This window comes from Oxyura jamaicensis, chromosome 8, assembly GCF_011077185.1.
Source record: "Oxyura jamaicensis isolate SHBP4307 breed ruddy duck chromosome 8, BPBGC_Ojam_1.0, whole genome shotgun sequence".
NCBI classification, from domain to species: domain Eukaryota; kingdom Metazoa; phylum Chordata; class Aves; order Anseriformes; family Anatidae; genus Oxyura; species Oxyura jamaicensis.
The window spans coordinates 11,638,828-11,665,919 of NC_048900.1; the positions used below are offsets into that span (position 1 = coordinate 11,638,828).

General features: G+C 44.1%; 1 protein-coding gene and 1 long non-coding RNA gene across 10 annotated transcripts in view; one reads left to right on the top strand and one right to left on the bottom strand.

The window, feature by feature from the left end:
* RASAL2 (RAS protein activator like 2) overlaps positions 1-27,092 on the bottom strand; it is a 142,727-nt gene that overhangs the window by 33,869 nt on the left and 81,766 nt on the right. For 8 of the 9 annotated variants that reach the window (XM_035333750.1, XM_035333746.1, XM_035333748.1 and 5 more), the window contains 2 exons: positions 21,243-21,349; positions 7,937-8,046 (listed from right to left, as the gene is read on the bottom strand). In XM_035333750.1, the coding sequence (XP_035189641.1) occupies positions 7,937-8,046; positions 21,243-21,349 (217 nt within the window). Of the gene's footprint in view, positions 1-7,936; positions 8,047-21,242; positions 21,350-22,093; positions 22,263-27,092 lie in introns of those variants that run through there. The other variant, XM_035333753.1, reaches the window with a different exon arrangement.
* On the top strand, positions 23,092-24,403 carry LOC118171022. The gene is made up of 2 exons (XR_004753006.1): positions 23,092-23,180; positions 23,585-24,403. It is a non-coding gene; the product is annotated as an uncharacterized LOC118171022 (long non-coding RNA).

Below are 27,092 nucleotides of genomic sequence, written 5' to 3' on the forward strand. Positions count from 1 at the left end.
TTAATATCATCTCTGCAAAATCCTCTCTAATTTCTCCTCTCAAGAAAGCGCTGCTGAGGTCACTTGGCTTCTGTCCCTATCCCCAACTCTCAGCAATTCCAGCCCTAACAGAGTGCTTTGGTGCATGATGCAGGGGAGCTGGCTGGGAGCCTGTAGCTAACTCCAGCCGGAGCTCCTTATAGCAGAAGGAAAGCGTGGAGCGGTCATGAAGAGGAGAAAGAGGGGAAAAAAATAAACGACCAAATAAAGGAGAAAGAAGAAATTTTACAGATCCCAGTTCAGCAGAGGCTGCGCTTGGGAGTAGGACAAATCAAGCACACCTACATGAAACAACTGTACAGCCACTTAGCAGTGCATCCCCAAATCATAGCGGTGCCACATGTCAGAGCCCTTCTTTTCAAACTTCGTGCTCTGGGCTACATCTCAGGCACTAAATCCTGCCGGGAGAGAATGGGAGGCACCAAATCCAGCAGAGTTCTTCCTCAAGCCTTGGGTTACAAATTCCGGATGAGCATCACACTGAGCAGATATGCTGGGGCCAGCAGAGAAGTCGGAGCCGCACGGGCACAGCAATCTCTCTGCTGGTCGGCTATGCTCCTGCCTGGCCCCGGGGGGAACTTGAGGAGGCTCCCGGGGGGAACTCGATGAGGCTCCTGGTGCATGTTGCTATGGCACGGCCTCCTGGAAGGGGATTAGGGGGAGGCAGCAAGCACAGGGATCCTGCTCCGCTGATGCAGAGAAGGTCACCTTTCCAGAAAGAAACAAGTCCCTCCTCTTCCCTTCCTACAAAGAGTTTAGCGAGGCCCAGAGGGTGAAGGACAGTGGGAGAGAGCGAGGCATCCTCCAAGAATGCCTCCAAACAGCCTTCAGGGATGGGGTGGTGGCAAAGACACGACATGTACTGAGTACATGACAAATTGTACTCGGTGCCTCTGAATCTCACCTTGCAAGACAAACCCTCTAGCAGCATTCTATTCTATTCTGCTTCACTGCTGTGTTTGCTTGTGAGCTGTGAGTATTTCATTTTGTTGCAGATCAGTCGGAGAAGGTTAGTTTTGTTGTCTCGGGATCCATGGCGGAGGAATGTCTATCTGTTCGAGCAATTCCTTGAAGTTACCATATTTAAAATAGCTCATTAAACTGATTAAGTGGCTTAGAATTGCCACTTTATCTTCCACAAACATCACAGCAATGCTGGAAAGTCGCTGGTTAGATACAACCACATGCATTTACAAACCCAAGGAGATGCACTTGTAAACACCATCGTGTATATTTCATCTATTGATAGATCTGCAATGCAAGTCATTGACTTGTGCCTAAATCAACAGCATCCCGATCAATAAAGGCAATAATTACATGGAAATAATAGTTCTCTGCTTCTTTAAAGCCACATCTGATTTTCTGAGGCTGTAAGTAACAATGAAGAAAAATTGCTTGCTGGCTTCCCTTTCACACAGAGGCAGAGTTAGTAAGCCGAAGTCGCTAACTTATTTTCCAGTGTCTAGCAAAGGGGCAAGATTAACAGGGGCTTTCCTGTACCGGGTAGGAAGCTACTGGCAAGGCAAATACTGCTTAGAGCCCCTGTTAAGAGAGAGGTAATCCCAGAGAAGCAGATTACTGTAAACAGAAAGATCACCGTGCATGAGGCGGGGGAAGGGCTGTTCGCACGAATCTGTTTCTGTTAAACAGCCCCATTAACAAACCAAATCCCCATTTAAATTACAATTAACCTCAGATAACAAACTCTTTTCCTGCTGCTGTTTCTATCCACTGCTGTGTGCAACAAAGAGTTAGGGAGCTGACGTAGGAGTTCAGAGCAAACAGTCACAAGCAGCAGCGAACATTTCTCACATAGCTGCTTCCCATAATTTCTTTCCAATAGGAAAAGCAGGTGGAGGAGGTGCCTGGCAGGGAACGTTTTTAACTTCTCACCTCTTCTCACATGTTTTGGAGTAGTGATCTTCAGGGCTGTGTAACTCCCTCGTAAACCAGAGCCCAGCCAATGCCCCGAGGTCTGACCAGTGGCAGCATCCAGCCGATACATAAAAGGTCTCTTCACCACCACCACCACCCTACAGCCCAGCCCCGAGCCACCCCCTCTCCTTGCACACCATAATTCTGTAATTTGCTGCTGCAGGAAGGGCTTGATTGCAACGAGGGAATGCTGGACCTGGAAACCTCTGGCTTCCAGCAGCAGCCCAAGGCGCACGGCAGCCTATTAGCTGACTTGTGTTGTCTTACTGTCTATAAGGCATGTAGGATAAAGGGTTAAAGTCCTAATTGCTCTCTGGTTATGAAGCTCTCATGCTGATTTTGACCTATTTAAAAGCCAACCAAAAAAGCACATAGGACTTTCAATTACTGAGCTTACCAGAGAGCAGTGTATTGCTTCAAAAACAAGCCGGTGGACATCAACAATCCAAAAGGTAACAATTAAATATATATACATTTATATAAATGAGCCACCAAGTAACAGAATCCCCTAAACTATGTTTCCTTTACCAACAAATTGGTGTGAAGGCAAGGAAATCAGCAAAGACTTATTTGTTCGGCTCAAGCACCCGGCTAAAGCCTCGTCTCCACCGCTCTTACGCAAAACTGGACGTCTGCATGATTCAAACCGCTCCGGCACAATACCCGTGTGTTTAGAGCCACTCCCCGAGATCAGAAAGCTGAATTCAATACTTAGCCACTCGCAAAGTCCCAGCAGAGAGCTTGGCCTCTAACGCAGTGAACCTTCTGCTCAGCGTTGCTATTCGGAACCCCAGCCCCGCTGGGCCGGACCCCAACGTCGGCAGCATCGTCTGCACCACCAGTGCCGCAGCACCAGCCCTCCTTCCCCATGCACGCGTTGGTTTTGTAGACACACCACACCCTGCTTCGTGTCCCAACTGCCTATTAGCGAAACATCCTATTACTTGGTCAACAATTTGACAAGTCTAACCAGTTTTATTTATTTATTTATTTTAAATCAGAAATTTAGGGTTGTTTATTTAGATGCAAGTTCCGCCCGGCTACAGCTGAACTTGGAGCTTTTTCCGAGCACATCTCTTTTGCCTTCCTTTGAGCTTCTGATCCGCCTTCACAGGGCCCTACCCAAAGCCTCGCTGCTTGAATCTCCCCTGCCTCCCTCCACAGCACCTCGTGCCCAGCAGGCACCTCCGGCAATGCGGCTGCACCCGCTGTGAATTTCACAGGGGTAACGTGCTCCCAACCCTCCTGTAACCACGTCTCTGCTGTTAATGTGTGAAATTCTTCTGTTTTGCTGGAGCCGAGACGCTTAACCTGCTAAGTTTCTTGTCGCTGCTAAGTGATTTATAGGTGGGTGCTACGTGGAGGAGCCTGGGCTTTGCAGAAAAGCACTGGCCCATGAAGGAGCACGTTTTTAAAAGGGGGTTGCTGCAGCCTGCAGTGGGGCCAAGGCAGAGGTTTGCAACAATAGGCTTTACGCTGAGATCTTGTTCAGTTTTCACTGGAGAACAAACAGCTGCACAAGGACTGAGAAAAGTGGCTGAAAGAAATATGTTCACCTCCACCAAAACAGTGGGACATCTCTCTGGAAACAAACCACTCCTCCCTCTTCTCCATACTCCAGTGTGCAGATAGAAACAGATATGCTGAATGAACGCAAGCTCTGACTGAGTCAAGCCTTAACAATGCATTGCATAATACGGATTTTTATCCTCAAGTCTCAAGCGGGATAAAAATCACCCACCTTTTTTGAAAACTGGGATTCAATTATGATGAACAAATAGGAAAGCACAGCAAGATCTACTTCTATTATTTCTACGACGGGTGCTATTTTCACACTGCAAAGAAGCAAGGAGGGAGGTGCAGGCACTTACCGAAAGTAGGAAAAGCTGTCGTCGGAGCAGCGATAGCGCTTCACCATGAAGCCCAGAGCCATGGCTACCCGCTTCCCCGCGACCTGCTGGAGCCCATCCTGAGCAAGCACAGGAGGGATCCTGCGCTCGACCACGACTGTCTGATAATGCCATAAAATGACTTTTAGTAAATCAGGAGGGCTCCCACGTGGCAGTAAATCCCAACAGGGCAAAACCCTCCCAGCTGTCTGCAGAGCTTTGCTGCAGTCGCTGAGACCGTATGCAGCCAGTCTCAACAATCTTTGCTCCCTCTCCATACACAGAACCGAGGTGAGATCTCTCGGACCACTTAGCAATACTCTTAAATTCCCAGCCCCAAATGAAAATCCTCATTTGGTCTCTCCTTACATTTTAAAAAAAAATATTTATTTTTATTTTTTTACATTCTATATGTTACTGAGAAAATGTTAAAAGAGAAGTGTGTGGGTTGGAGAGCTCAACGAATGCAGTGGGAATCAGGCTAGGAAAGCTGTGAAGGTGATTTGGTAACAGTGTCAGAGAGCCTCACAGTGCTGTTGACAACCCAATGGCACACCATACTGGCCACAGATCTGAAGAGCTTCGTTCAAATCTGGCATGGGTCACAACCAAATACAGTTTAAGCATTCCGACGTTTGTGTCTTGTGAAGACAAACCACAAGTTTTCAAGTACAACTGACAGAACCTGGAGTGATAAAGGTGGTGTGAGCTGCATGGGCTGTGGATTCATGCAGGACACGTGGATACTGACCACGGTGGGCTCATTTCCGCAGGGGGACCATAGTTTTCTCTCCTCCCCATCCACTACGTCAGTCACACTGAAGCAAAATTTAAAACCCAGATAAACAAAGTAGGCTGGCTGTGGTTCTTCCTGACGAAGCAGAAAATCTGATTACAAAAAAATCTGCAACAATCTCCAGCACTCCCTTCTGACAACATTCCTGAATCCTTTCTATTTTAAATCAACTCCAATCAGACAGCATCCCTCCTCTGTCACCATCCCGAATGGCATGCAGGGTGGCAGTATCCCAAACCAGGATAACCAATCTTCCTTATTGCAGAATTTTATAGGTTTTTATCTATGAACATCTCCTGTTTCTTAATAGGACCCGAACACCACAAAAGCACGAGAGAAACAAACACGACAGCAGCCTCCATTCCTTCCCTTCTAACCTTTAAGGGTTTTAATTTATAAAGCTACATAATACTTTCTTTGAAGCTAGGGCTCTGTATTTGTCAGAGCAAGAAAAGGTAGATGCTATCGGTCAATCTGGCCCTGAAAACCAGTACAGCACCATGACATCACCTAGCACCACCTGCTTAAAATGAGAAAGGGCTGACTCACTGAGGCAGAGGCCAGGAAAGTTTTTCCTGCAACAGACCAAACTCATGCAGAAAGCAGAGAGAGCAGAAGGTGAGAAAATGTCAATTCCCACTCAGCTGCTGTACGTTACCTTCTTTCACGCACAAACAGTTGTAACTGACTTGCTCCATTGGAAAAATCCCAAATAACAGCGTAATTCTGAACAAGAATATATTTTTTTTAGCCTCTCTCTTCCCTCCAGCCCATCTCCTCCCCATACACTCATCTGTTCCTCATCTCAAGTGCTTCATTCCCACGTAAGTCTTGATCTGTTTTTCCTATTAGTCTAGCCACCAAGTGCATTTTTCAGGCACCCTTAGATAACACAGTGAAACATATGGGAAGGAAGGGAGAAATTACTGGCAAGTTTAACTTCACAGTGGAAATGAATTTCCTTTAAGGCTTTATTCATAAAATTAGAAACACCCTTAGGAAGTACTAGCTATAACCGTATCTTCCAAGTCGCTATATTCAATTGGTGCACTGATTAGATCACAAATGCAAACAGAACTCTATAAAGCCTTCAATCTTTTCAACAAAAGGTAGCTACAAGGTTGAGTAGTGCTGTTATGCTTTCTCTTCTAGAATAACTTAGCAGCAGCTCATGACCCTCACCTGCAGCATGGCACTTCACAAACATCGACAGAGCTAGAGGTGAGGCTCATGCTTTGGAACAGCTGCAGCCATATGTGCAAAGATGAGCTCCAAATAAACTTCATCTCAGCTTGCTTTCTACATAGCTTGGCTGCTCTCAATGATCTCCCTTGCCTCCACGCTGTGCCCTCTGTTCACTTCAGCACATGTAGCTCTGAAAGGCGGAGGCTCGCCTGGACTTGTTAGCAAACAAGATTAGGTCCATTAGCAGCAAGCGATGCTATCAGATCACAAAGCACCCAAACCACTGTCCCGTCTCCAGGACTACAGCTGCAAGAGACACTGCTACAAGGCTAGCGTAGGAGGCCAGAGGAGAACTGTGGCAGGACAGAAAGCGCAGCCATCGCCTTGTCCCTGTCCAACATCCTGCACATCGCTGGCTGTCCTGGGCTCTATCCCCAAAACCTCTGCATGGACTCTGCCACTGGAACTTCTCAGATCTCGTGGATCCTCCTGAAGTCCATACCTAGGAGTCCTGAGAGGGCTGACAGAACCAGCGATGCCTAACGTCACCTCCACGTGTAGTGCCTTTTATGCTCTCTGAACAGCCAGAGAAAACCCACATGCCATTCGGGTCTAGCTGACAATTCACGCCCACACAGGTGTGGGCAGAGAGAAGGTGGCTTTGCTGCATATAATGTCTTAAACCAAAGCTGTAGGGATTAATTATAGCTAAATATATTGGGTATCCCAGAATAATAGCATTTCCCTTACACACCAATGGAAGTGTCATCAGTTCGGGCTTCGCATGAGTGCCAAGTTAGGAAAAGACAAATGCATCACTTATTGCAAAGATATTTCTGCATTACAAAACTTCAAGCAAAGCTGGTTACAAACAACAGTAAAAATAACAGGTACGTTATTACATGGTGCCATTATTACACATGCTTTTGCTCACTGAGTTGCTTTTTATAGCAAAGTTCCAACTCCCTGAAAATAGGCATTTAATTTAACAGAAACAAAAACAAACAACAGAAACACCACCACCACAGACTTGACTCTCACCAGATCGGGTGGACATTACCATGACTAAAGAGCAACAACATCCACACCATTAGTCACATTCGGTAAGCAGCAGTCTTTTCTCTAACTCATGGAGTTAACAAGACCTCTAACATCTGAAGCCTTGCTATCTCCATGATTTTATGGTGCTGACTTTCAGATGGAGAAGATAGAACCACTGATTGAAGCAGCACAGCATGACAGATGCAGCTAATGAATTCAACTCAGCTAAAGAGAAGGGAAAATGCACTAAACAATGTAAAATCAGAGAAGCCTGTCATGGCCTTAAGTACAGGGCAACTTTATTTTCCACTCAATCTAGTTCTCCTGCTGGGCTGCTGTGGAATATAACACACAGCAATGTTTAATGAAGACAATCAAGACACTTTCCAAATAGAAAAAAAAAGCATATAGGCTCTTGCTTGCCTCACATACAATCCACTCAAGCCCGAATCACTAGGGGAAAGCAAAACAAGCAAGACTATACCAAATGGAGCACTAAGACGGACAGAAGTTACCGAGTTTTCCAGTTTTCTGAAAATCAGACCATCTGTTCCTTGTAGGGCTCTGCACTGCAGCACTATATGATCTACAGACAAGGACTTTTCACTGCACCACAAACCCTTGGGCTTTGCCAGTGCTAGCTGAACTGATCTGCTTGCACCAGCACAATCATATCAGCCACCGCACTGATCTGCGGATAAGTATTGCGTTCATCAAGGCAAGTTCTTGTAAAAGCTGATCAAGCCAGTGGCTTTGTATCATGAAATTTTGTCTGTACCTTATTTGAAACAGATGCAAAAGAAGTCCAGATGCCTAACCAGAACTTTTTATCAGCTGTTAAGAGCAGTAGAAATTTTCAGTGGTGTGCCAGCGATGCATTGAATAGTAAGAAAAACAACTTCTAAGATACAGTCAGCCAAAAACCATCCATCTGCCAGTTTAGCAACAAAACTCCTTCCCTACTCTTATTCTGTGAGCACATATGCATGCAGATTTTGTGAAGTGCCTCTAGATAAGTAGAGATTGCTTTGGGAGATGCACCGAACCTTACCTGTCATCAGCATTGCGGAGAGATGGGAGACGGAAACTTGTGTTCCTGTCCAGCTTGGACTGACTCTTTGTCCTCTTGATGGACCCTTTCAGACGTTTACTGAAGAAGCCCTAAAATGAGAAGTCACAGAAGTGAAATGGGGAAACTGATGCCAGTAATAAATCAGTCAATGCACCGCCACCGAGCGCAAACTCAGCAATAATTCCTGCTGACTACGATTATGAGGAATGTGCTGTATTGGGATTCCTCTAGGCACGAAGGCAATACTATATAGTTCCAGTTCGTGCCAGCTTCATATTGCAGTAATTAGCACTTCTCATGTTACAGGGGCACTTCAATGAATAACAACTACTATACAAATGGTTAAAAAAATACCATTTAATAAGGATGGTCTTAGACAGCAGTATTAGGTCCCACCTCCCCTTTACATGCCATGTTCCCAATTCTTGGTTAGATTAAGACTTGAAGATGTCTTTTTTATGTACCCATAGTTGCACCTAGGTTCTCCTTTTGCACTTAAATACAGCAGGTCAGTCTTACAAAAATGGGTAACTTCAATACCCTTTCTAGCCAAAACTGAAACTTTCAAAAGATTTCACACACTGGTGACTTCAGATACTAGTCCTGAAACTGATTTAAAGCAAAGATCAACTCAAAAATTCACCTATGCTCTAAAAATACCAAATCTTCAACTAATCTCTCTTCTGAACTATGGAAGTTCACCGAACAATAGCAGACCAAAGACATGATAGCTGCAGGGAACCTCTGGGGGTCACACAGTCCTCCTGCTCAACGTGGGTGCAATGCCAACACCAAGTCAGCTTTGCTTTGACTTTGTCCAGCTAAGCCTTGAAAACCTCTGGAGATGGAGATTTCACCACTCCTCCGGGCAACTCAATCCAGTGCCGCATAACCTTCCAGTGAAAAAGTGTTGTGTGTGTTCAACCAAATCTCCTGAGCAGCAATTTGCAGCTGCTGCCTCTGCCAAGCATCTCGACAGAGAAAAGTTTGGCTCCATCGCCTTTGTAACTCCCCTCTACATGGCAGCAGGCTGCCTTCTGTCACCCTTCAGCCTCTTCTTTCCCAGATAAACCAGACCTCAGCCTCTCCTTACAGCCCTCTCCCTGCAGACATCAGCAGGAACGACAGCTGTTTTACCACCAGTGCGATACGAGTGCAACTCGCTACTGATACACAACGGTGCGCGCATCTGTACGGGTGGGGAAATCACAGAAGTGTTTCAACACCTGCACGTCTGATTTTCTCCTCCAGCCCTTTAAATTACTTTATGCAATATGCAAAAGCAAACTGTGTCAAAATATTTCCGGAGCTTGCAGGCATGCATGCACATACATTCTTTGGTATGATCAAAGCAAATATAAAGGTTCTTAATCCATAGGATTAAGCAACATTTTACTGGCTGAATCTCTTCTGCTCCTTCATGAAACAGCGGCACAGAGCACTGCCGTCAGATTTCCCAAATGCATGCGAGTGAAACCACGTTTGTTAAGAGTATTACAGGCTGGTTGGTAGAATTTGCTCAAAATGAATGTTCTTTTGGTGTGGACTGAACAGGCAGATCTGGAGCCCTGCTTTAGGACAGGTGTAGTGACAGTGACAGCCAGCTGGGGCTAGCCCTGTCCCACCATCCGTGCTCTGCTAGGACAGAAGTCAAGTACAGCGACTTTCAAGATGTTTGCAAGGCAAACCCCTCAAGCTGCCTTTGGGACAGGTGACAGATGTTGCCCACAGCTGCCTCCTGTAACACAGAAGTCAGCAAATTGGAGACAACAAGGTCTTCTGTTCTCTCCTATGCAGAACGCCGACAAAGCAAGAGTGTTTTATTGGCTCCAGGTGACTCAACCAGATGGAAGCATCCAACCTGTTTGTTTTACAGACTCCTAAGAATTAGGCCATCACAACAAAACATTATCTCTAATCTTTTAGCCTGAAAAATCTCACGTCTTTCACCTCCTGAGGAAGAAAACTAGATTTATCTACTGTATTCAAAGGAAAGGGCTATTACCTTCTTCTCATCAAGGGATGCCAGGTTAATTGTTGGAGGACAAAATCACTTCCAAACATCAAAGCCAGCATTTGGTCAGGTTCATCTATAAGCATCTCCAAACCTATTTCCCAGTTCTGCTTTTGCCTTTGTCTCCCCATACTTTCAGTGCTTTTGAAATGCTATCTACCCTTTTCCTTTTAACAGAACATCCTTCTTCAACACCCCTCTCCCTTTCTTCCCCCTCTACCTTTTTTCATGTTATTCTTGGTCCCTTTACCTTCAGTTTGTCCCTCTTCCATCTAATTCACTTCTGTAACTAATCCTTCCCAGAACTGCACACCTGGTCTCTGTGCACAGACAAGTTCTGTGGGTTCTCTCTATCCTTGCACTCGTTTTCGCTCTGCTTCACTGGATGAACCATGAAGTGAGTCCTGTTCAGCTGTCAAATGTACAAAAATCTCACACCAAATCCACAGTGCCTCAGGCCCGTAACCGAGACATCCTTAACAACTACAGCAAGATGGAGCACCTCCTCTCTTCCACTGAGACCAGAAGGGTGATACGTTACTAAAATCTTAATCTATTCCTGAAGCTGGTGGTAGGATCTTTCTGGCACATGCAGATCATCCTCTCCCAGATAAATACTTGAGGAGAAAACAACCCGCTGGCTCACACCAGAGCCCACGAAGCGCCTGTCCGTGGGCAGCACAGAGAGACCAGAGTGCCCTGCGGCCTCTGGGATGGTGCTGTGTGGGACAAAGGAAGAAGGAATCTCATTTTTGCGCCTGAAGGTAGTGCTACATTTAAGGCTGCCCTTCAGTTTCTGAGGCTTGCCAGCAGGCTCCTCTGAGATGAAAGCTGCTATTTTCTACTGAAACAAAATAAAGTGCAAAAGAAATGACCTTATACCAAGACAGTACCTCCCCAAACCAATCTACATAGTATGCTGGGGGAAAAGGTACTGTCAAAAAGGAAGATGTGTTTTTAGCTGTGTATGCCACTCAAACTCTACCCATGTTCCCACACTTTTCTTGGTCCTGGTATTGAAAATGAGCCTTTGAAAAAAAAAAAAAAACTGTAATCAATAGATGCTCTTGGGCTTCTCTTGGGGCCACTGCTGGAATTCAAGGAGAGGATGTAAAGCACTTTCAAAGGCACTTTCGTGTATTCTGACCTCTCAGCACAAAAGGTAACAAACCCAACTACAGGGATTCAGATCTGGTGGATCCTGGCTTCATTCCAGTACCTCTCAGGCTACTCAGATTGCAAACGTGAAATAAAATGTTTTTCTCCCCTTAAGGACAAATAAGACAAAGCTGACCCAATTCAGCAAGGGTGAAAAAGTATTTATATCGAAGCAATCCAAAACCCACTCAGAGAGGGACTGTGAAGTCATTTCTGTGCGCACACACAATTTTAAATTGGCATTGCTTAAACATCAGTGAAACATGCTCTTGGGTTAATTGAACATCATCTATTCCTTCACAGATTGTTCCTTATCTTTGATTGAATGAGGCTATCCAGGACTGACTATAACAAAAAAGGGTAAGAACACACTTAATAATTAAAAATATTCAAACAAAGACTATGCTTACTGGTGATCCTCAAAACACTTGAAAATGTTTGTAATATTTGCTCTCTGCACCTTGCTGGCAGCTCATGCAGGGCCAGCGCTTCCAGATGGACAACCTGGGAGCAGAACAAGAAATTCACATGTGCCAGAACTGAGCCGAGCTTTTTGACTTCCGTTTGCCAACAGAAATCCTTTTAAATGCACATTGCAGATATAAAAAGTATGCAGAGTTGAAAAATAAACTTCAGTCTGCAACAAACCATCTAACTGAAAAAAAAAATCCTTTTCCGTCTAAATAGGAGAGAACTCTGCCAATGCTGCAAACTGTAGCTTGTACCGTTAAAAAGACACTAAAAGGCTTTACTTCTTATCTTATTGTCTAGATATTTCTGTTGAATACTTTTTTTAACACAAAATACACTGCTGTTTGCTTCTTATGCCTAAATGCAATGATGATGTACCTGAGCTTTAAGAATCATCATGAAACATTTTTATAAACAGCTGGGATTTTACTCCTTAAAAAAGCACCCACTGACAAAAAACATGGGAGCTTATTACCCGAACTGCCAGAAATGATGAGGTTATCTTAATAAAAAATACAAAATATGTGGTAGGATAAATTATCTGCAGTGTAATTGGGAAAGACCAGTCCCATGTAAATGTGGCATTTTGAAGGGAGTCCAGGGAGAGAGCAACTGTAGGAGAACCATGCCTTAATCCCTCCTGAGACAGACTGGATGGTCCACATCAAACAGGACACATCTCAGCACAAATCCCTCTCAGCACCATGGGTTTAGGGGAAAAGAGAGACAGAGGGAAAGCAGGAGCGATGCCACATGCTCAATGAGGCACGTGGAGGAGGTTCAGAGTGCACTCATCATCTCAGCCAAAAGCATCAAACCCAAGGCTAAGAAATCCCAACGACACAACATCTAAAAATAACCCAGTTCCACTGAGAATTCAGTTCATCTCATTTGGAAGCAAAGCAACCCATCACACTCACAGCCAGATGAAAATGGCCACAGGAGAAGCGTGGAAGCAGGATGTGTTAAATTTATTTTTTATTTATCTACCATACAGAGCTGCACAGGCAAAACACGTAAACCCTGACCCCTATGTCTATGAAACTCAGGACTGGCTATTGTTAAGGGCTGCTTTGGCAAATCTGCACCAAAGATGAAAACTGTCTGCCTGTCCTTAATCTCAGCAGAGCACTGCATGAACTCTCCCACAAATTCAAAGACAGCCCAACTACAGACTGCTCAACTCTTGGACTACTGCTCCCAAAAGACATGCTGATTCTTCACTTTGGAGAGAACAGCCCATGCATAATAAATAATGGTTCTTTGTTGTTTCAAAAGTCAAAGGTTAATTTACCCATGAACCGATAAAAATATGTATAACTACAATATGAATTATCAATCAATAACATGTAACGCTATTAGCGGACGTTTCAAAGCAAACCAGAGTGAAATGGGTGACAATAAAGGTTCATTTCATACGCCGTGCTCTGGTCTGCGGCACCGTTACCTATGTTGTGCGCTTCTGGAGGCAAACGCCTTGTTTTTTGCAGGTTTGCAACACGCCTTGAACATTTATGATTCTCGATGAGGAGCACTAATGAATTATTAATAACAGCAGGTGGGCAACTTCATTTACAGAGCAATGAGACTTGTCCTCTCGGAGGGGAAGGACTGGATGGGTTACAAAGATAACACTCAGATGACTACGGACGATGACAGAACTGCCTCCCAGCTGCTGCTCATTAGAAGTACATGAAGCACCTTATTTCTTAAGTTGCTCAAAAGCAGCTAACAAGAGAAGAAAATGGAGCCAAGTGAAAATTCTCTCAGGTGCCAGTAACGTCGTAAAGCTATGGCAAGGGGGGGAAGATAGCCAGATCATAAAATGGAATGATATGACTAGCAGGATATTCCAAGAATGAGGAGCAAACATGATGAAGTTTATCATCCCCTGTAGAATGAAATTAAACAAACAAAACAAAAACCAAAACAACAACAACAACAACAAAAACCACTGTAAGTTGCAAGGAGTTGGAACAGTTTGCTTGTGAGCCCAGTAACACTCATTACTAAAATATTAGCAATGACTACCTTTGAAAAGGCTCTGAGCCACTCATGCAGTAGAAAAGCAGACGAAAACCACTATATATCCACCTCTGTGGCAATATGAAGGACAAGACAGTGACTTGAGACGGTCTAAAATTCCACCATCAACTCGTCCCAAAAGCCTGGCACTATGTGACTGAAGAGGTGTTTTGTGCACGGGCAGAGGACAATAAGAAACATCCCCAAGGTACAAACAAAGGATAAAGCACAATCAGAGTGAAGTGGTATTATGGAAATCCGGCATTGCTTTCACATTAATGCACCATTCTTTTCTGATCTTCTCATCTCAGCGGCAAAACCAGAACAAAACTAAACTCCAGAAGTTAAAACTGATTAAAGGCGGGCAAGAGGGGGATTTCCAAAAGATGTATTCTAAAAGACCGATTATTTATTTTAGAAATAAAAGCAAGAAGGGATTAGAGATATATAAAACAAATAGAATGGGAATTAACTAAGCCCAGCAGGCACCTTGTTACATAACAAAACCAAGGGGCAATTTCACATGAGAGGCAGCAAATTTAAGTGATTGTCAGAAGACCTTTTCTAATGCTATCTATAAATCAGCTGGTAGAAGTCTCTTCCACAAGATATTATACAGACAAATTTTTCAGCGAGATTAAAAAAGGATTACGTGTTTATATAAGGAAGAACAACATATGTAGCTGCATTAGTCAGGTTTAAAAATAACAAGAGTGAGCAATTATCATGCTTCAGGACACAAGCTGATCAACAGCAAGGATCAGGAAGATATTTTTCCCCTGGTGGGACAGCACTGCAGATTTGGCCAGATTACAATTTCGACTTTCCAATGAAAACTATCTACTGCCACAGAAGGGATGCAGAGTAGAACGAAGACGGTTAAGAACAGTAGTAAGAAAACCAGAGGAACGGAAACGGTACAACGGGGATACATTGACAATATATCTTTTAATAACATGTATCGGAAGACTGCCTGTACTCTGCATGATATGCAGTCAGACGTACTAAAGGAATCAAATTTCCAAGTCACTGGGTATCATGCTGAAAAATTCATGAGGAAACAAGAGCTACCAGATAGCTGGGAAGAGCTACAAGAGCCTTTCAGATCACAATTCAGCAAGGCATTTAACATGGTCACGACTGGGAGAAGAACTTGGGAGCTGTTCGTGTAAGGCACTCACATAAGAAAAGATCGTGCTTGAAAGCCCAAAGCCTGGAACTGGGGAATAAAGGTCAGAAGTCTGTCCAAAACAAGGGTGATAAACAATAAATATGATGAGAAAGAAGTAATCTGAGTCTATCAACATGCCGAATCAAACACCAGCGTTTGTCAACAAATGGGCTACAGCAGGTGAAGCACGTGGAGAGCAAGTGGAGGCCTTCAGCTCGCCCCAGCAGGATCCAGGAGGCTGCATTTTTGTCCTTCTCTTACATCGAGAAGGAGGCAATAATTTCTGTGACCCGGGCTCTTTAGTGCCCTGGCACACTGCCAGTAAGCAGCCCAACACTTCAGAAAACCTTCTGATAACGCAGCGTACATACTAATTAGAAAAATTAATGGAACTGAGCTTTGACAAAGCTAGTAGCACAAACCTGAGAACCGGCTGCAGGAATATCTAAAAAGAGTAATTATGACAAATGAGAAGGTGTCAAGGTAGAAGAAACAGTCCAATGGGATGCGGTGGGGATAGAGGCATGACTGCTTCTGTTTAACATCTCTGTTAATGATCTGGAAGAAAAGTTAAACAGCACATTAATTACACTGAGCTATATTAAATTAGGAGGTGAAGCGAGGGCCAGCAAGGACAGAGAAATAACACAAAGGGCTGTGAGCAATTAGAAACTGATAACACAGGTTCCTGTGAACTTCAGTGCAAGAACTATGTGAGTCAATTGAAGGGAATGTAAAAAAAGAAAAAAGAAAAAAGAAAAGAAAAAGCAAGAAAAGTGATAAAAGGGTGAGAATGACTGATTTGCAGAGAAAGCATTAATGAAACTGCACATAACTTGACTAAGTTGAGATTTGCAGAGAAAGCATTAATGAAACTGCACATAACTTGACTAAGTTGAGATTTAGAGGTGAAGAACAGAATGAATGAGCTGGTACACGCTGAAGTGCCACTGAACCAAGGGCAGACTGGAACATGACCAGGTGTTTATACACATCCATAGTCCCCCTACACTAATTGCAAGTGAATTAGATAAAGTCAAGTTTACATCAAAAATGAGAAGGATGTTCCTGCAGTTGAGGTCCACCAGCCGGTGTCACAGACTGGATTTACCCATCATTTGACTCAGCTCTGAACAGTTTGACATAACGAACAAACCTGCTTTGACAGAAAGATGTTGTGAAGGTTACCAAGCCTATGAACGGCCTTCCTGCCAGAATAAAAACGCAGATGAGAGCTGGGTGAGCATCCTGCAGACAACCAATTTTTCCTTAAGACACAAAACCCATGGAGCAATAGCCAACAAACCTAAACCATCGTAACAGCAGATGAAAAAGATTGAAGCAGATTTAAACAAATGTGCTATTGTGAAAAAAGATGGAATGGAAAGTGGAAGGAAAAACGTTAATCTTACAACAGGGAGGACAGTTCTGAGCAGTTTTTTTCATGAAGGATACCGTGATGCCTCACATTAATGTAAATCAACAGCTCCATCTCCGCATTGGCGCTGTCGCAGAATTAAAAATATGTACTTGTAGGCCATTGAGTCACATGGCCAGAAAAGATCAGACTTGTCCTAACCTGGCAGCATGACGGTAGCAGAGCAGCGCTCCGGAGAAGCAACAATCTTGCTGACTGCATAAAAGATGAGGCTGGGCAGCCGTGAGATCTCATCAAGCTTTGACCTTCACTTAGGCTGGCTGCATTGTCTTCTGTTCCATTTAGCAGTACTCTTAAAGAGCAAAGAGGCAGACTGTATTTCTATAGATCCAATTACATTCTCAACTAGAAACAGCCCAAGGAAGGCAACCCGTAAGTATCAGTCTTCCCATCACATTCACGCAGAGTTCCTATAAAAATCATTTTATTTACTCCAGAGATTATGTTCTGGCTTTTCTATCTCATTTGCAGTTGTTTTTCTGCCTCTTTCTTGTCCTTCTTTTCTAATAGCCAGCAGACATGGATGAATGATATATTGTTTGTGGTAACAATTCACTAAACCCCTACGCTGAAGAAGCAAAATTGGAGAGTGATGTGAGCCTGAAGAGTGGTTTACTGATACCCCTCCAAGCCTGCCACTTCAGAAGGTCTGAAAATGCCAGTAGTCTCCTCTTTACCCTGGTCCCTCAGTTCCAATGGCAGAGAACACGGCGTGTTGCCACAGTGCTACAGGGGCCCAACAGTGCATCAGTAGGGAACGGGATGCACTGAGACTGAGGCACTGCCAGGACATAGCGTGTGTGGGAAGGGAAAAGCTGGTTTCTCGCCCACCTATGCGTCATGATGCCTGCTTCTAGCCGGTTCCGTCTGTCTTCCTATTTGCTCAGGCAAGTAATACTCATTATTAAAAATATGACTTTTCCTATATATGAATCTCTATAAACAGCACACATCTGTCTATATGTGAGAGAGCACGCTTACACACCTCCCCTTCTCCATTTAACTACCTTTTGTGCCATTCCACCCTCTGTCAGCATTCCTCACAGATACACTTGGAAACTGTCAAATGACAATTAACACAACTGAACCTAGGTGGAGACTAATCGCAGGTGATGGTATCTGGGGAAATGGGGAAGAAAAGAAAGGACGAGCAACAAGAGCTCTCGTCTCTGCACGCATGACTTGTACAACGTCAGCATCAGCAGAATCTGCCGTGTTCCCCTTGGTGGGACAAAACCAGGACAAGCATGTTCCACACGCTGGTCTACAAGCGGTTGGTCCTGAGAAAGAATATAACTACTGAAATCACACTTTGCACACAGTAGGGAGCATAAATCTCTCTCTTTTCCTCCAGTGCACATGCAAGAGGTAAGAAGGCAAATTTCCTGAACTTTACACGTCAGCCCCTTAAAATAAATCCTTCACTGACCACTGCCACTGAAGAGACTACTTAAAAATGTCTCGTCAAGGAAATGTTCGCTTAAAGGCCATTATGCTGTTATGAATCAAAATTCCAGATGCCAAACAAATGCCAATTAGCAGTATTAAAAAAACAGATGCCTTGTTCTGAGTGAGTATCACTGCCTGGTGTTTGAAGGGAAAAAAATGGCACAGAACATGCTGGAAGCCACTGCCTGACTGAGAAGACAGTTTTTAAATAGCTTTTCTAAGAGGCAAACTTAAAAAGCTGTAAAAGCAACTTATTATGGAAGTCTCAGCATAATTTTTCATCAGTATGGAAGAAGGTTAAGCTGTCCCCTGACTTAAGCTGCTTTCTGTTTGGAAGTCGAAGCGGGGTGTAGAAGAGGCATGGCACAGAGGCAGGTCCACAGAAAGAATAACTGAAACAGCACTTAGCCTGCGGCTGCTTTTAGCCCCCCAACTCACAGTGTGGGTGTCAATGTTTGGAAAAACAAAAATGTAACTCCTCTGACTATTCATTTCCATTATGCGTACAATAAATCCCTGTCAAATAAAGATGACCTCATAAAAAGATTTTTAAAGCCATCATAGGCACCCCTTACTTCCTTCACTTGGAGCTCTTCTCAGACCAGTGGTCAGAGACTTCCACAAGGTGTCTAGATCTCCACCTCCTCCTGAGAGCCGGCGAATACTTAATGTAAAAATCAAAGGAAGAAACATGATTCCTCCTCTCCCTGTCTTATCATCCACTCGTTAGATCTGCACTAATCCACAAAGTTAGCAGAGTATTTTATTTCAGTAGTTTTGGTTTGAGCTCATCTGTATGCTTAAGCGATCTGACTTTAATTGCAGCTTGCTCTTTTAAACAGATCAGAAGTTGGCCTGTTTTATAAACGGGTGATCTCAGCCCCCACCTGCACCACAACCTGCTAAGGAGTGCCGGCGTACAAATGGACTATTCAGAACAAAACCTCCAAAGCCAGAAGCCTTGTCCCTGTGAGAAAGACAGGAGGGTGCATTATGCTCCTGGGTATACAGGTGGCCAGACAGACAAAGCAGCATAATACCAGCTACACGTGGCACAAATAGCTTCTAGTTTTCTGCTGCTTTATGCCCAAGAAAAGCGGCCGTGTACTGCTTCCTGAGCCTCGTTGCCAGAGTCCAAAAAAAACCAAACTGCCAGGAGAAATGAGGACCATTCTGCAAAGTTCTTGTTTTGAAGAGGGAAGGAGCTAAGAGTACTGCAGAACTATCAGAAGAATTAGGGAAATGTTAAAACATTACTTAAAGATGGGATCAACAACAACAACAATGTCCAAAAAATGGGGAACAAAGAAAAAAAATGAGATAAAATAAACAGTACAGATAGTAAACAAGCACTTCTGATAGGTAGCTTGCAGTTGTTAGATGCAGGCTACCACCACAACACGTGTATAGATCTACAGGCTAGGACAATGACTTATGGATGAAGACAAAGAAAACAGAGAATTTCTTACAAATGAAGGTGAGAACAGCTAGGACTTCTGAAGCCTCTCCGAGTTCAGAAATCCTGCGGGCATCATATGGACCCATATGGGTTCAGCATAAAAATCTCAGAGCTTGACATAACACAATATTCTTGTGGTAGCTTCACATCTAACTAGACTTCTTTCCCCACAAAGCAGTGCCCAGAAAACAGATCACTGAAGTGATGGAAGACAGGAGCACAGAACAGCCGAGGTAGGAAGGCACCTCTGGAGGCCATCTAGTCAAATCCCCTTCTCAAAGCAGAGCCAAGTAGAGCACGGTGCTTAGGACCGTGTGTCCAGCTGGGGTTTGAATAAATCTTTGAGGACGGAGGCTCCACAACCTCTCTAGACAACTTGTTACAGTGTTTAATCACCCTCACACTAAAAGAGGTGTTTTTCTTACATTTAAATGGAATTTCTTGCATTTCACTTTGCACCTATTACCTCTTCTTCAAAGAAGAGAGCCTGGCTCCATCATCTTTACTCCCTTCCATCATGCACTTATGCATGTTGCTAAGATTTCCCCCAAAGCTCTTTCTCTTCAAGGCTAAGCAATATATTTTATTTCAACTGCTATTTCAGTTATTTTTCTAACTAGATTAAAATAGTATCAATCGATACTATCATTACTGATAATAATCTATTGATACTAGAAGTCCCGAGGATGATCTGACAAGAAAGCCTCTACAAAAGAAATACTCTTCACGATGAGAACAGCCAAACACCAGAGTGGGTTGTCCAGCAAGGCTGTGCAGCTGCACCCCGGAAGGTTTTCAAAACCTGCCTGGAGAACACCCTCAGCAGCCTGACAGAAGTTGGTCCAGCTTGAAAGAGGGGGTTGGATGAGAGACTTCCAGTGGTCCCTTCCGATCTATATTATTCTATGACTCTGAAAAGGAACCAAGGATGGACAGACAGTATATTCACCCCTGAATGACAGAAGTTAGGAAGCAACCAGGTTGTGAAATAGCCCTTCGCTCTACTCCACTTCTCAGTTTCAATAAATCCTGAGTTTATGGGCTGTTTTAGACACCATATGTTCTACAGACACTCTGGCCAGCCTTAACCCTTTTATAATTAAAATAGCTCTTATCAAATCCTTAGCTGTTTCTTTTTAATTTCATACTTTTAGAGATGACACAGTGTACAGTTTAATCAAAAAACAACTTTAACATGCATTTGGATCCAAAGGGAGCTAAGAAATGTGCTTAAAATGGATGAATGTTATCTAAAGCAAGGAAAGAACATATCCACTGAGGTACAGAAGTGGTATCCATGTCCACGCAGAATTTAAGGAGAGACAACATTCTCTAGATAACTCTTCCCTCCCCCCCCAGGCTTTAAATCAGACAGATTTCTAGCCAAAAAAAAAGAAAAAAGAAAAAAGAGAGGGGTATGAAACTATATGCAATATTCTAGTAAGATATTTTAAACCATGAATAACTATTGTCAAAAGATAAAACTGAGCATCTCATTTTAACTTGAAGCATTTGCCCTCAGTCTAATAGTAGAAAAGCCTTTGTGTTTTTGGATAAACTGACCAAAGACTGACACAGGCAAGAAAATCCCCATTCTAGCTGAAGACATCTGATGCAGACTCACAGCCAGCTGAACTCACAACAAAAGCTGAAGAGATAAAGAGCAATTAACACACCTGCAGAGATTTCACCAGCTTCCGAGTAAACTATAAATACATTTCAATTTTCTGTGTAGTTCGTTGACTTGAGGGAAAAATAACATGCTATCACCAACATAAAGGAAGTTTTTGCCTAGTCAAAAATTGAATATGTAATGCAATCCCTGGCGGCGACTTCAAAAGTATTTATATAGGTCGCTGCCCATATTTAAACTGATGTTTCATTATTTGCCACTTCAGATCAATCCGATGAAAATAAGCAAGCTATAGGATCTACCAGAAATTTCATCTATAATACATGACAGTTGATACCAATATTTCTTGGTCAACTGAAAATATTAAGTAAATACTCTTTTTTTTTTTCAGAGCCCTGTTGATATTTTCATCTCCTCCTCTTATTCTATGAGGAAAAAATCCTCCTTTGCAGAAAAGGCACACTTACTGGTACTTTGAAAGGAGAAGTGTTTGCAGCATCCATGGAGTTGGTTTTCTCAGATGTGCTGGTCCCGGAGATGCTCCGTCTGCGAGGAGATCTCTCTGCTGGGACCTCTGAGGAAGAAAAGAAAAAGAGGGTGAATGGGTGCAGGGGGGTGGGGAATTTTATGCTGTACAGGACAGACTCCTCAGCAAAGTTTCCAGTGCACGCTAAACTGCTGAATTACTCACCTGTTTTTTTTGATCTTATTTACTCCCTAAATCGCAGCAGCATTTCCACTGACAGATTCAAGGTTGCGAATCTGACTTGAATGGAGGCAATAGGCATGAAAAGCGCTGTAAAGATCAACACCCAAACATATATGGCTGTTTGTGAGATACTATTCGGAGAACTTTAAATTATTCTTTTTTACATAAGCAACGCAGTAATTAACTGATAACTAAAATGAAGCCACAGAGAAATTCAATTCTAGTCACAGCTGAACACAATTTGACAGAGGTCAAAGTTCGGTCTTATGTGACCACACAACTTGCTCAAACCCTACAAGCACCAGAAGCCTTGTACCAACCCGGGTAACATGACACGTATATCTCCGCAGATAAAAAAAAATAAATAGGTCAACTTCTCATTCTGGCAATATGACCTTACTAAGACACGACTTTGACATCTTAAATCCATGCAGGCTGATCCGATGAGCACAAATATTCATAAAAGATACGCTTCTATCTGATTCTATTGACTTACCAAGTATATACAGTATTTTTAAAAGATCTGGCATACAGACACACGCACACTACACATACATGCTTTTTTATGCCTAGCTATACACACATGCACATACACACAGACACAGATACCTTTATCACAACTGCTGCCCATCTCCGGCTCAATTGCCAGCCTTAAAGGAATCCAGCTTCACAAAACATCCTAACACGGGGAGGGAAAAAATCACTTCCTAGCAGAAAGTCTATTGTTATCTTCTGAATCCTAAAGAAAAGGAATAAGCGGCGACTCCAGCCAGTGACATTCTGACTCCTGCCGTGTTCCTTTCAAAGACAGATGCAGCTTAAACTTCCATTCCTGGCCTCCTGGCCCTGGGGATCCGTGCTACTTCCACTTAGGAGAAAGCTGGGTCTCTGCTCCCCTCCCTTCCCACAGCTTGCGGAGAGCAAGCGAGCGAGCAAGTGAAAAAGAAACACACAGGACTGCAGCTATTCAATCAATCGCTCCGACTGCACATCCTCATTAGTTACTTTCAGGCTATTAACAGACGCCCAACTGCCGGCTTCCCTCCGTGACAGCAAATTTCACTGTATATCCTGATTCACAGCAGCAAAAAGGGTTTACAGAGATATACAGCCAGCTGGTGCCACGAGAGCAGCGCTTTTCCCAAAATAACCGAAGAAAAACCGAGAAAAGCCTTCTTCAGGGAGAATATTAATTGTGATGTCTTTGCATTCCTGATTTTCATGTCACCAGAGTTATAATATGCATCTCCCATGGATGCTTGAAGAACGACAAAATGGAGCATACTGAACGAGAGGCTAAGAAACCTGGACCCTGCAGTATTGGTGTCTCACGCTGTAGATATTTATCTTTTGAAAAACCAGACCGCTAACGCTCAGCCTCTCGATCTGCTTGTAACCATCGATGGGGAGAGAACTGCAAGCGGGGAGAAAAGCCTCCTAACCTGGGCTCCGGAGCGAAGTGTAACGCTCCCTGCAGCTACCCCTGGGAAATGGGCAGGGCAGACGGCTCGCTGCTGACCGTGAGGATGATGCACGAGCCCCGCTCACCCCGAACAAGTAAATCACGGGCTGCCGGAGCTCCCGGTAACAGCGACAGAGCGATACTGCTTTTGGGGAGCCCTCTCCTCCGGCTGACGAGCAGCATCGGGCACTTTCCCGTACAGCTCAGGAGGCATCGCCTGCCCGGTGCTGGAGGGTAAGTCCCTGTTAGGGCACCTTTAGAGAACAAAATGCTTGGAGCGGGGCCAGTGCTAGACCAGGGTTTCTGTGTAGCGGTCAGCCCCGCTCCCTCAGCAGCCTCTGCAGAGGCGGCTGGTTTCATCCGAAAACGTGCTCTCCTACACTGCCACCAGCATCCCCCTTCCCCTAAGAAGAAAAAACTTATTTCCTGCAGCTCCTGTAAGCACAGCTCTCCCAAAGAGAGCCGTATTCCGTCAGAATTAAATGATGGCTTTTGCTGTTCTCATTTTAAATGTAATGAAAGCAAACGGGAGTGACATATTCACTTGAAACCGGGGAGGAAAGCGAGCACCTTTTATTTTAGATTGAACAGTAATGAGTAACGTAACAGGTTCGGCTTTCTCCACTTCTCACACACAGGAAATCACATCAAAGCTGCTTCAGTAATTTAGCACAGTCTGTTCACTTTGCTGAGTCATAAATGAAAACAGGAGCCCGAATTCCCCGCGATTTTCAACAATAGGTGGTCGTTCTGCGAGAAGGGGAGATCAGGAGAAGTTTCTGATTAAAGCAAACGGAGCTGAAGTTGCACTGAGGAACGTGCCCGGCTCTCCTCGCCTTCCCTCTTCCCACCACATCTGTCCAGGAACGATTCAGGTTCTCGGCAAAAAAAAAATACTGGGTCTCCATCAGTGAAATGAGTTTCTCCTGTTCTCAGAATACCACAGAAGCGTTATGAATGGGGAAGGGAAAATGAAATATTCACAAGGTGCCTGTAACAACCTAAAAGTAAATCTTCTTTTCCCCTTCCAAAAATCAAGAGCAAATAGACAACGTGCTCAGTCCCCAGGAAACTGAAGGCCCTAGATAGAGCACAATTGTCAAGAGATGTTAACTCCGAATCAGAAGCTAACGGCATTCTGCCATGACATCCGTAGAACACAATTTTTGCTGAGTTGTGTAAAAAAAAAAAAAAAAATCTATACTGTCATCACTGAGCAAAAAAATTAGACAGTTCCCTCTCCAGCTCCACAAGCAATGCTAGAGGCTACTCTTGCATAATCTTCACCTGCTGTAAAAATCAATGCACCTCTCATAGGCTCAGTATTAAATTACAATTGCTCTCTGCATTGCTCACTCTCAGGGACCAGGGCTACAAATAAATCTCTTTGTTTCTAAGGAGAAACAGTCTGAAACCCTCCTCATCCCCTCTCAATCTCTGTGGGAGAAAAAAAAAAAGAGACAGATCTTCCTTGTCAACCTTAAAAAGTCCATCAAAGAAATGAGTTGTAAACATCCCTACGGGGCACCTTTTATCTATCCCCTCATATTGATGATATGCAGTAATATTTATGTAAATAAATATTTATGTAAATACATATTTACACACTACACAGTAACATACCCCAACTAGCTGAGGCAATTTCTCCGCCATGGCAGATGTCTCGAAAGAGGGACGTGCCCAGGGATAGCAGGAAGGGAGCTCTCTTTCCACCTCTTCTCATTGCCCCCCTCCTTCCCCGCTGCAGCACTCGGGCTTGTTTTGTTGGCCCTAAGGCAGCTCTGTGCCAGGGGAGGCTCAGGTTGGAAATGAGGAGACATTGCTTCTCAGAAGAGCACTCAGGCATTGGGACGGGTTGCCCAGGGAGGTGGTGGAGTCACCGTCCCTGGGGGTGTTGAAGGAGAGGTTGGACGTGGTGCTTAGGGACATGGGTTAGTGGGTGACGGTGGTAGGGTGATGGTTGGAGGTGATGATCTTGGAGGGCTTTTCCAACCCTAAAGATTCTGTGATAAGCAGCTGCAGGGACTGCCCTGCTTTGAAGGCAACCGTCTGGGCTGCAGCCTCAATGACCTCCAGTCGGGATGTGGCTCTCGGATTCCTAAATTTCCTATGGCCTGGTGCTCCGGCCACTTGAAATCCAAAACCTTGCTGCTGCGGGAAATCGTATTCTGCTGTGAAGAGCTTTTTCTCAGAATGACAGGAGGAAAGATGAAACAAACCTCCCAGCTTTGCAGGACAGCCCTTGCTACTCTATCTCCATTTTTGTGAATTAGAAATGGATTGGAGAAGGGCAGGAGAAACAATCAGGAACAAAGAAACATCCTCAGGGGTTAGAGTGAAAAGAATGAAGCTACTGAACTTGTAAATAAGGTCACAGAAACAAAGATTGCAGGGGTCTCCCTGGCTCTGCGAAGGGCAAGGCACTGGAACGAACACACAGCCGCAGCAGAATGCCCTGCCACGCGTCTGCACCGCGCTCGTGTCCTCCCAGCACTTGCGAGAGCACCTCCAGGTCTGAGAGCTCCTGCTAACAAAGTCCAGAAGGGTGACTTCAAAGCAGTCCCAAGGACCTACCTAGGAATGCAGCAAAGGGGAAAATGCATCAGCAAGCAGAGCTCCTGCCTGTCGTTACTCACAGGGGCTGGTACTGGCCTCTGTCGCAGCAGCCAAAAGGCCAGCCCATCCACGCCACGGCAGCAGGTCTGGGATTTCTAAGATAAAGCTCTCGGCCTGGCACTACACCCATGCTCAACTGTGACTTTCAGCAGTTCACAACAGCACATGGCTTAGCACTGACCTGCTACAACATCCTCAGCTCTGATGATCACTAAATATTCGGATTTGTGAAAGGCTACCTTGAACAGCCAAAGACTGACAATCGACAACAAATTTGTATTTCTTTCCCAAGACAAAGATAGCGCTGAGCAAAAATCCCATCCTCATACTCATTCTCCAAATAATCTTTCTTTGAAACCTTTGCGTTGTCTTTTCTGGGAAGGGGGCAGGCTGCTGGTGTATATCATCTCCTTGTTAGGACAACAAAAAGATTCAGTAGGATTTCAGAGACTGGGACCTCAATTTTTTTCATCTCTGCACATCCTGATACGACGGTACCTTGGTCTGTGACTGGAGGGGATAGAGAATATGATTCATAAAAAGAATCAATGCATTCTGCCTCTCAAGTCTAGCTTAATTACAAGCATTTGATAAACACAAAACCAATTCAGTACTACCAATTAGCTACCCAGAGCCAACCATTCCCACAGACTGCCTCTCAGGTGCAACTGTATTCAAATGTCCCCACTTGACACAAACCATTAAAAGCACCCGACCCAAATATTCACCCCACTTTTGCTAGCTGCCTTGGCACTCCCTGGGAGAAAAAGGTTATTGCTGGTGGTTGGAGCATTAGCTTAACAGTCAAACAATCCTGCAATTAGCCTTATTCTGTAAGCAAGGTCCAATGAGCTACACACATTATGCCTTGGTTTTTTTCTAAAGCAAAGTTTGTTGTTGCTGCTTTAAATCTTGTACCATTCACTCAGCAGCAGTTACCCCAGTGGGCAAGCCATCTAATTATTTACCTATCAGCCGTGCCATTTTCTAAATTAATCTGGATGGACAGCTGATTATACATTTCACATACAGTAATGCCTAGAGGTCTATTACCAGGCTGCAGCCTGGCTGGACTAAGTAGTGGTGACTGAATAGACACCATTTCTGCCCCAAAGAGCTTGCAGCCTTCTTAATTTAAAACAAAGCACTATTAGAGTGTGATAAGCCTTACAAGGCAGGAGGGGAGAAGTGCATTAAGAAAATAAGGCATGCAAATTAAGTAAGCTATCCTTGATGGGCCTCTGGGTGATTATTTATTTGGAAATTAAACTTATACTGAAGTAATTATCCTCAGATAACATAATCAAATCCTAGGGGATGAAAAAAAGAGTATCTTGAAAAGGTTGTGAAAAAGCACCTTTGTCATTTAAGATTTGTAAGAAGGGTCTAGAGAAGTGCTTCTCACAAAGAGGGCAGACAGAAGAGACCCTACTGCAGACGTGGCAATGGATTAGAACCCACTAAAGGATTTCAAGGCCATCCTCAGCACTATTTTCTCCTCTGTCAAAAGGCCAATTAGTCTTACAGATT